Source organism: Cornus florida, unplaced genomic scaffold, assembly GCF_030987335.1.
Source record: "Cornus florida cultivar Cherokee Brave unplaced genomic scaffold, ASM3098733v1 CherokeeBrave_3.0.0_Hap2_Chr07, whole genome shotgun sequence".
In the NCBI taxonomy this organism is placed as follows: Eukaryota; Viridiplantae; Streptophyta; class Magnoliopsida; order Cornales; family Cornaceae; genus Cornus; species Cornus florida.
The window spans coordinates 35271804-35282566 of NW_026775577.1; the positions used below are offsets into that span (position 1 = coordinate 35271804).

The 10763-nt window shown below is 33.8% G+C and overlaps 1 protein-coding gene across 1 annotated transcript; it reads left to right on the plus strand.

Moving 5' to 3' along the window:
- The first annotated feature begins 870 nt into the window (after positions 1-870).
- Positions 871-5193, plus strand: LOC132267024 (AP2-like ethylene-responsive transcription factor ANT). Its single transcript, XM_059768055.1, has 9 exons — positions 871-1545; positions 1922-2618; positions 3017-3099; positions 3256-3264; positions 3433-3521; positions 3607-3680; positions 3769-3819; positions 3918-3994; positions 4377-5193. Exons 1-9 carry the CDS (start codon positions 1212-1214, stop codon positions 4988-4990), a joined length of 2028 nt encoding a protein of 675 aa, XP_059624038.1. The 5' UTR covers positions 871-1211; the 3' UTR covers positions 4991-5193.
- Positions 5194-10763: the final 5570 nt, after the last annotated feature.

Below are 10763 nucleotides of genomic sequence, written 5' to 3' on the forward strand. Positions count from 1 at the left end.
TTCATATTAAAATGCCCATCCTACCCTTACCATATCCAATAAACCCACCAGTAACCCTCATGGGTTAGTTTGTCTCAATGAAAATGAAAGTTAAACTCTGTCTTTGTTTTAGTGACCATGAATTCGTCTAAACTCGAGATCAGTAGAGAAAAGAAATAGAAAAAAAAAAATGTAGGGAAAAAAAAGAAACAATTCAGGATAAAAAAAATTATATATTGTATTTGTTTTGAGAAAGTGGATAGAAATGAAAGAATTTGGGGATTACGAATACTTTGACAAGGACTTTATCCTTCCAAAAGTGAACTACCACGTAGAAAATAATAGGAGAGTTGGTGTTCAATTATGTGTTTTGTTCATATAAAAGAGAAATTCCATTTTAATGTATAAAGTATAGATTATATCATTTAGATTAATGTTTATAAATTTTGACCTTGTTAATAAACAAAACAAATTTTATTTTTTTAATCAATCCAAACACGGTGGAAAATTAAATACATTATCTTTGTTTCCCTTATACCATACGGCGTAAATTTCAAGAGAGATGTTTGGCACATTGATAACAGGATATTTCCTGGGTGTTGAGCAGTCATCGAGGATCTCTCTTTTATCTTGCTTCCTGTTTTGATCTCTGTATTGCATCTATGTTTTTAGTCCTAGTTTAATTTAAGACAAGGGTACGAAGGAATATACTTACCACTATGCACATAAATTCTACTATATCTCTATATTTATATATGTGTGTATATATATCCATCTATCTATCTATATATACGTTTGAAAGGGAAAAGAGAAAAGAAAGAGAAGGCAGAGAGAGGAGGAGCGCGTAGGAAAAGCAAAAGAAGAGGTCTTTCTTGAACACAGATCCCCATGGTGTGCAGGAAAAAATTACCCATAAATCCATAACTCGTTCCTTTCTTTATTTTAAAGAGACTTGCTTTGTTATTTTTAGAAAAAAATTGAGTGTGTGTGTGTGTGTGATTAGTTTTAAATAAAGAGCTAGCTTGGTTAGTGTTTCTTCCAATGAGTTCTGCAGCTAAAAAACAAAACACTTCCTTTCAAATGGAGTGAAGCATAGGAATGAAATTTTTGGGATATATGATTAGTTTACTTGTTGCCCAATGATTGAGCTTGCCTAGCACCAACCAAGGGAGAAAAAAAAAAAAAAAAACCTTGTAAGTGAGAGAGAGAGGAGATTCATAGAGGGAGAGAACATGAAGTCCATGAGTAATGATGATGATACCAACAACAGCAATAGCAATAGTAGTGGTAGTAACTGGTTGGGCTTTTCTCTCTCTCCTCATGACATGAACAACAAAGAGCTTCCTCTAGACCCCCATCAAACTCATCATCATCACCATCATCCATCTAACGCTGTTTCTGGTTCAGTAGTCCCACCAAGCTTTTTCCATTCCTCACCTCATTTCAGCTACTATGGTGATCATCAAAATGGTGGTGTCTATGGCTCTCCTTTGACAGTCATGCCTCTCAAGTCTGATGGCTCCCTCTGCATTATGGAAGCTCTCACCAGGTCACAACCACCACTAGGTTTGCTCATACTTTCCTCACTATTTCTACCCTTTTCGGTATTTTCTTTATTATTATTTTTTACCACTTGTCAGAAATAAATATGGTCACAACCCACTACGTTAGCTTAAAAATGTGCTCACTATTTCTACCCTTTTCGGGATTTTAATTTATTATTATTATTTTTTCACTGGTTGAAAATAATATGATGATATGCAAGCTAGGAATGAACATGGTCACAACAACTAGGTTAGCTTGATCTTTGCTCCTTATTTCTAACCTTTAGGGATTTTTTTTATTTTTTAATTTTTTAATTTTTACTGTTTGGTGGTAATAATAGGATATGCAATTTTTGGAATAGTTGTGGTAATTTTCCCTTGATTTTTTTACTGTGAAGGGATGATAACAACTTCAAGTGCTCCAAAGCTGGAGGACTTCTTTGGTGGTGCAACAATGGGGACCCATGAATATGAAAGCAGTGACAGAGAAGCAATGGCTCTGAGCTTAGACAGCATGTACTACCACCACCATCAAAACCCAGATCATGAAACAAACAGTACCAGTCAAGATTTGCTACACCATCTCCAACAAAACTCTAGGCAACAACACCACCAGCAACAACAGCAGCAGCAGATTCAAGTGCAACAATACTCGAATTATTCGGCATTTAGAGGCCATGAGGTGTACCAAACACCGCCGCTAGAGGGCGAGGCTAAAGAAGCCCAAAATCTCCAGCTCCCAACAATGTCGGCTGATGAAATCTCTGGCATGAAGAACTGGATCTCGAGGAACTACCCAACTGGTCTTGCGTTGGAGCAGAAGATGGTTGGTTTTGTGGGTGACAATGGTGGTGAATCTAGGTCTGTTGGTGCATTGGGTTATGGGGATTTGCATTCTCTGAGCTTGTCCATGAGCCCTGGTTCTCATTCAAGCTGTGTTACTGGTTCGCACCAAGTCTCACCTACTGTGACTGGGTGTGTAGCCATGGAAGCCAAGAAAAGAGGGTCTGAAAAAGTGGATCAGAAGCAAATTGTTCACAGGAAGTCCATTGATACATTTGGGCAGAGAACCTCACAATACAGAGGTGTTACAAGGTTAGTGCTTTACCTATTTAGTCCCTGTTTGGCAAGCATTTTTTTAGTGTACTCTAGGGAAGCAAAACACGAAAAGGTGTTTGGTATCGTTTGCTTCATGTTTGAACACACTCGACAGCAAAAACATTGTTTTGGATGAAAACAGACACTTGGGGTTTTAATTGCCAAACAGACCCTTAGTTACCATTGTGCTTCCTATAATGGGGCATGTTATTGTTTATTAAAAATCTTACCTTTCTTCACGCAACAGATATTATAATTTCCTGGTATTTTCATATATTTTATTATTTTCTCTGCCAGTGATTTTCTTATTTTTTATTATCAATATTTTGCTAATTAAATAAATTTTTTTTTTTGTGCCTGTTTTATGGTCTCATTTATGGGTCAATGACCATCAGGCATAGATGGACTGGTAGATATGAAGCTCATCTATGGGACAATAGTTGCAAGAAAGAAGGTCAAAGCAGGAAAGGAAGGCAAGGTTAGTGTGAAAACACAGTTCATTCTACATTATGCCTTACACTACAATTTTTGGTCCTTTTTTTTTTTTTGGCCTCACTAATGGTGTACATGTTATCAAATTTTCTTGATCTTGCTTGCTCTGGATTTGCCATTCCAATCAAATCAATGCTTTCAGTTTATCTGGGTAAGCCTTTTCTTTTCTTTATTTTCAATTTTTACCAATTTAGAAATTATTAAGTAATGAGTATATTACTTATCAAAAAAAAAAAAAAAAAAGAGTAATGAATATATTCTGTTAATTTTTATTTTTATTTTTTATGTCATAAAATAATTCATAGTTATTAATTCTCAGGGGGTTATGATATGGAAGAAAAAGCTGCAAGAGCTTATGATTTAGCTGCACTCAAGTATTGGGGACCTTCGACGCATACCAATTTCCCGGTAATGATTGGATTATCATTGCAAACAGTTATCTATGAGTTCTTGAGTAAAAAACTGGTATGAACCTTTGTTAATGTTTTCACAGTTGGAAAATTACCAACAAGAACTAGAAGAAATGAAGAACATGACCAGACAGGAATATGTAGCTCACTTGAGAAGGTAAATTTTTGCCTCTGTTATACTCTGTATAAGAACTGCATTTCCATTTACTTTGATACACTTCAATCTTATTAATCTCATTTTGCAGAAAAAGCAGTGGTTTCTCAAGGGGAGCTTCAATCTACCGCGGCGTAACAAGGTCTTCGAATCTTGTTTTGACATGAACTATAGCTGTATACACATTGCTCTCTCTTTAAGTTTAGAATAAGATTTTTGTTCTGTTTTAATCTTTAGCAGACACCATCAACATGGAAGATGGCAAGCTCGGATTGGCCGCGTTGCAGGAAACAAGGATCTTTATCTAGGGACATTCAGTGAGTTCTTCGAATCTTGAAAAAAAAATTGTCTTAATTTTTTTTTTTTAGTTGATTAATTTGTTTGTATTTTTTCAGCATTTTCTGTTATGCAAATTCTAATCTTGAAAAAAGGCTTCTCTTTAAGGCATGCAGTCTTGTCTTTTTCAGCCACTAGGATGGTAAAAAAGTTGATCATGGGACACTTCGAGATTGTGCACTTCTAGTTGTCAGCAAGACCAAGCTTTTATAAATAAGGCTGTTCTTTACTGATCTTTTTGACTGTACTGCATAATTTAAGGCTAATGTTGGGCTTTTTAAGTCCTTTTTATGTGTTTGTGTTTGACAATAATCGAATGTGTGATCAATGTTGTTATGTGTTCTCATTGAACTGCAATTTCAGGCACTCAAGAGGAGGCTGCTGAGGCCTATGATGTGGCGGCAATAAAATTTCGTGGGGTGAATGCAGTAACAAACTTTGACATAACAAGGTACGACGTGGATAGAATCATGGCAAGCAGCACTCTTCTTGCCGGAGATCTGGCTAGGCGAAACACCGGCATAGAATCCAGTAATGAGGTCCCTAATCACAACCCTTTGGCTAATGACCATAATGGGGAAGCCATTCTCCCAAAGGAGAGCAATGGGATTGAATCAGATTGGAAAATGAGCCTCTACAATTCGTCTCAACCTGATCAGAAACTAGACGGTCTTGACTCGAGTTACAAGAGCCCGTTGTACTCAATGGCTGCACATGATCTGATTGGGATCCATACAATGGGGTCAGGTCAGCCAGAGGTGGCTCACATGTCGAACACTTCTTCGATAGTGACTAGCTTGAGCAGCTCAAGAGAAGGCAGCCCTGAGAAAAACAACAGCTTGTCACTGCCTTTTGCAATGCCTCCACCAGCTAGCTCCACAGATAGTATGAGTTCTTGGATCTCATCAGCCCAGCTGAGGCCTCCCATGTCCATACCTCATATGCCAGTTTTTGCTGCATGGACAGATGGACCATGACATGTTTCGGTAAATCAATTGGGAAACAAACAGCCTCTCCACCTGCGGAGAGATAAAGCCGTGTACATCAAAACCTCCCAAACCTTGCAGCGATGGCGGGAGAGTCTGGTGCATTAAGTTGGCTTTTTTATTTAAGCTATTTTCTATGAGCAAAACAACATAGTAGACAAATTGGTTTCATGTGGGGTTTTTTTTTTATTTTTTTTTTAATTTTCTGAATTAGTGGCTGAAATTGGGGTTCTGGGAGGGTCTAGGGTGGGACCTGTAAACTGTTTGTCAACAAGGTGCATGGTTCAGAATTTTCAAACTCAATCTATCTTATTAAGATCTTGAAAGAATTGGAGGGAAATCCTTAAGGGGCTGATGATTGCAGTTCATGGAATTATTTTTGACTACATGAAATGACCCAAATTCATCATGATGAGATTTAGCTTTATTTGTCTTGTTAAGTACACACAACCAGCTCAGTGTTTCACAATAATGCAAAAGATGGTCTTTACTTTTGAGGATATGACCAATATCTATATTTTATGAATGGATCTGGTGTGGTAATAGCACCGTGTTTTACTGCACTAGACAATTGTGATGGTTTACAAGTTTTGAAGTATATACACAAGTGATTAGTCATAATCGTTCCATTTGATATAATATCATACAATCTATCAAATTGATAAATTATAATCACTCACGTGTAGATTATCTATAGGTGTACGCGATCACAATCGATCTAAGACAGTAAAACACTATACTGTGTATCCCAGAGGATCCGGACTTGAGTGTTCACCCACTTAGTTATGTATCTCCATGTCATCATTGCTATATTTCTTTCTCCAAAGGTAAAAGTTATTCCATCTCCATTGTCTATCAAAAGGTAGGGAGGATGTAAATTGGATTCTCACGTGAAGGCTATAGGTGGTTCACTTTATGATTTAATGGCCCATTTAATAGTTGGAACTTGTTTACTAGTAACTTTTTGTGTAAAATTTTATTGTTTATTACCTTTTGATCATTGCTTTCGATCTCCACTAACTGTATGGAAATGATGGTAATTAAACACAAAAGCAATCCCATGTCTGATATGGGCTTCAATTATGAGTCAATTTCTCATTCTCACGTGTCAGCTCTTCAATTATGAATCAATTTATCTTTGTCACGTGTCAACTCCATGTCATTCTTTGAGGTGTGAATTCAGCCCTAAAATAAATATAGTGTCAATCACAGTGCACAGTATAACGAATTCGTACGAATATCAATGTAAATTAATCGAATTAGTTAATTATTAAAAATGTATAATAATATCGGACTCTTAAAAAAGATACGAACATAATCATGAGTAATAAAAACTAGTTACATTTTTTAATTTTTATTTTATTTATTTAATTTTTATTTATTTATTTTATCCTGACAAATTAAGAGAGGAGATTTGAACACGAGTATAACCGCTCGATAAGCTAGACACTCTATCTACTAGATTACTGGGTAGTACTCAACAAACAAATTATGTTTGATAGTGCCATATTAACGCTTACCAGATAGAAAGATGCTTCATCCTTTGTTGATTCCTCCCTCTCTTCCTTTCCTTCCAACCTTCCAACCAGATAAAGGATGTGTGTCAAAAGTTTTAGTAGTGTTTCCCATCTAGCCATAATTAAAATTATATTTCACCTCCAACAAATTAAATATCAAAGTGGTAACATTGGTATCAGACTATAACATGGGAAATGTAATTTTTTTAATTGGCATATTTTGGTATCAAAATGAGTTCGTTGTAATTTTTGTTTTAGTTTTGAGTCCTGAGATTGAAAACGGAACAACAAATGCTAACTCACCCTTAGGGGTGGCAAATGGGCGAGTTGAGCTAGGTTTGGATTGAATTGAAAATGAGCAGGTCAATATGGGGTCAAGACCCATATTTAACCCGTTTTGAAAATGGGCAGGGTCAACCTATTATGACCCGTGAACCCATTAATTATTATTTTTATTATTTAAAATTTTAATTTTTTTTATACTTTCAGAAAAATAATAAAAATTTAGTAATGGAGAGATAGGAGTTATGAATACGAACCATCAACTAATTATTGTATGTGTATATATTAATATATGAAAGCAATAAATTAAAGTAAATATATCAAATGAAATATTTAAAATATCCTTAAAACAGAACAAAAATAGAAAAACACTAAAAGAGAGAGATTATAAGGGTGTTTTGAGGTTTCTATAAAAAAAATTTAGTGTCAACAAATATTAGACAATAATTTACACATTTTCAAATATCAAAAATTCATGTGCACATACTAAACTTCATGAATGTTTTTTTTTTTTTATTTTTTTATTATTTTTTTTTTTATAAAACATGATTTTTTTTTTTTTTTTTTTTTTTTTTTTTTTTTTTTTCTCTTAAGAAATATGAATTGCAGATTGAGGAAAATAACTTTTGACCAATTCTTATTTGGATTAAAAATATGATTAAAATAAAAATTGCTTATAGCAGAACAATTTAAGTTTTACTAACAGTATATTGCTGTGAACTTTGTTAGACAAATTAAAGAAAGTTGCTGGGACATGGTCGGGCAGGTAAAAATTAATTATAAACTTAAGCAATAGGTACATTCAACTTTCTTTAATAGGTTAAAATAGTTTTTTGTCTTTCTTTAATTAAGCACCTCGATTTTCATCCAAGCCATCAAGAAAGCTGATGCATGGGGAGTTATATAAAATAAATAGGATAAAAAGCCATCAACATTTTTTATTATTTAATTTTTTGAAATTTTTTTTTGAATTTTTTTTTCTTTTTAAATTATTTTTTTCAAAAAGTTTTTAAATTTTTTACTTTTTATAATTTTTTATAATTATTTTTTTAATTATTATTTAAAATTATTATTTTTTTTTTTAGAAGAAATTTCTAGAAAGAAGGGATTGATGAGAGAGAAATTTTGAGAGGGAGGATTGTGAGTGAGAGAATTTTAGAGAGAGAAATGAGTTGAGTGCAATATAGAATAGATGGGTGTTGTGTGTTTATTATATGATGGGTGAAATATGGGTTGAATATGAATTACATTCAAACCCTCAAATTAAGTGGTTAAAAATTATCCACCCATCTTGACCCTCAAATTAAATATGATTCATCCATAGCCATTAAAAAGCAGGCGGATATGGGCGGGTTGATGCGTCCTGACCCATTTTGCCACCCCAGTCAGTCTGTAGTCAACGAGAATACACTTAGACAGGTAAGAGAGTGAGGACAAGTTATATTTAACTTAAGTTTTTTAATTGAGAACTAGGTATTTTAGAGTCAAAATATAAGTACTTTTTACTCTCAGACAAAGTACAACCGGTTACACTTCATTAGTTGTATTTGCTCGAACCAAAAAGGAAATTTTTTTAAAGACAAATCCAATTACCTTTTTTATCAGGGTTTAGAGAGAAGTTTTTGGACAAAATTACTAAATTTTCCAAGGGTTTCTAGGTCTCTCTAAATGCCTATATATGCATTCCTTACTATCTCAAAATCATTACGGTTTTGCAGTCAAGTTTTCCAAAGTCCTAAGGAAGTCATTGAGTGATTATCAAAGATTTATTTATTTATATTTTTTTTTCGCGCTTTGAAAACATATATACTACACACGAGTGATTTATGATGTGTTTCTCTTATTGATTGGAGTTGTTCGCAATCGAAGATTCATTGCTACCAGTCACCAAAACAGATTTGTCTTTCAACTTTAAAAATTCAGATTTGATGAAAATGAGGGAGAGATCATACCGGTTACTAAAGCATTCGCGGAGTGCTTGTTAATCTACTAGCAATCCTTGTATAGGAGTCAAGTAAGTAATCCCGAAGTCAAGTGCGTTGGGACTAGGGTGTCGTAAAGCCGAATGCATTCAACAATTGATTCTTAATAGAGTAAAAGGGTGTGAGCCTGAGTCAGAGTACATTGTACTTTTATTTCACCTATAACAAATTGTTTTAATCGAGACTGCATAACAGTCTCCAAGGTTTTCCCCCGCAATTGGATGATTTTCATCAATTAGAGTTTTCTCGCTAGAAACATGGTGTTACTTTCTAAATCTTTTACTTTATTTTTACTTGTGTGTTGTTTGATTTTTAGTTTTATGCCGGTAAAATTAAAAAGAAAATGATTCTTGTACCGAATAATTACAATAAATTACTAAACTTACTATTTTAATTGGTCAATTATGCAAAGGCAATTAGTGCATCTGTAGCAAAAAAAATGACAAAGGGGCAACTAAATCCAATTCACCACTTCAGATTGATTCTCCGAATTTATTTCACAACAATTCCACTCACATCAAATATTTTAAACCATAAATAATTCTAAACATTTATTTATTTTGTTAAGGAATTAAATTTTTTTTTTTCCCCTGAGGATCAAAAAGTAATTCTAACATCTTTACTAGATTGGACCATGCAACCACAGATCTTTAAAAACCCAAACAATGGAAATCTGAACAACCCGTTTGGGTAATTGAAATCAGAACAACACATTTGGGAAAGATTGAGATACAAGGAAAGAATATCCTACCAAGTTCAAACACATTATATATATATATATCTATACACACACACACACACATATATATATCATCCTACTAAACCCCATTTTATGTGATGTGACAACCAAGGACTCTGGATTCAGATGCCCTTGACCAAATGGGAGTAAGATTAACATCACCTTTGTTATTTATTTATTTTTATACTCACCTTTGTTAGCTAATAAGAAAAGAAATGATAAAAAATAAAAATAAAAAAATAAAAAGCGAATAAGAAAAGAAACTTCAGTAGTGGCAAAAGTTAACAAGACATGCATTAGAGAAAAGAACATCAAGGCAAAAAATAAAAATAATAATAAAATAAAGAGAGATGCAGATTGGTTAGGTCAAAAAGAAGGCCCCGGCATCCAGCATTTTGTGGAAAAAATTGCAAAAATAGGAGAAGATTGTCAATTATTACAGAAAAAATTAAAAAAGCATGAATAGAAGCTGTTCAAAATTTCAAGTGTCTTATCACATAAATTTGCAATTATGGTGTTCTCAAGTCTTCTTACAAAAGGACTTGTCAATCCATAAATGTGAAATTCGTGTGACACCACCTTGTGGAATATGAGATTTTCTTGGTTCATTATGGATGGTTAATGTGCTCGAGCTGTCAAAAACAACAAGAATAGGTTTCTTTAATTGATAAAGATATATGGTTATGATTATGTCGGTGGAAATTTTTCTGGGCGGTCGTATGATTGCCCATTTTCTAATAGAATAACTTCCAGTGGACAGCAGCAAAGTTTGTTACAATTTGTATTTCTCACACACCGGAAGTAGTGTCTAGTTTTTTGCGCGAGTGTGTTCGTTATTTAGTAAAAAAAAAAATAAAAATTCAAATGTGGACTAATCTCTAACAATGGATATAGCCACACATGCTCGTATATTATTGTGCCGGTGCACGTGGCAAAAAAATTACCCATTCAAAATAAAAAAGAAGATGTACAAATCTCTCGAACCCTAATTCTCAATATACCATTTGCCTTTCTCTATTTTAAAATTTTAAAAAGGAACGATGTTCTTCAAGTGAATAGTCGGTTTGAATAGTCATTGTTATCGTTCAATATTTTAAAGTAGATCCTACTATAGATTAACTTTAATGCATATGAAAGTTATAAATAAATCGGTCAGACTCTTCGGTCCGACGATTCACTTTGAAAATTATTTTCGTTTTAAGAATTCAATTGGAGAATACAAAAGTTGGGAGCAAAAGGGAAAG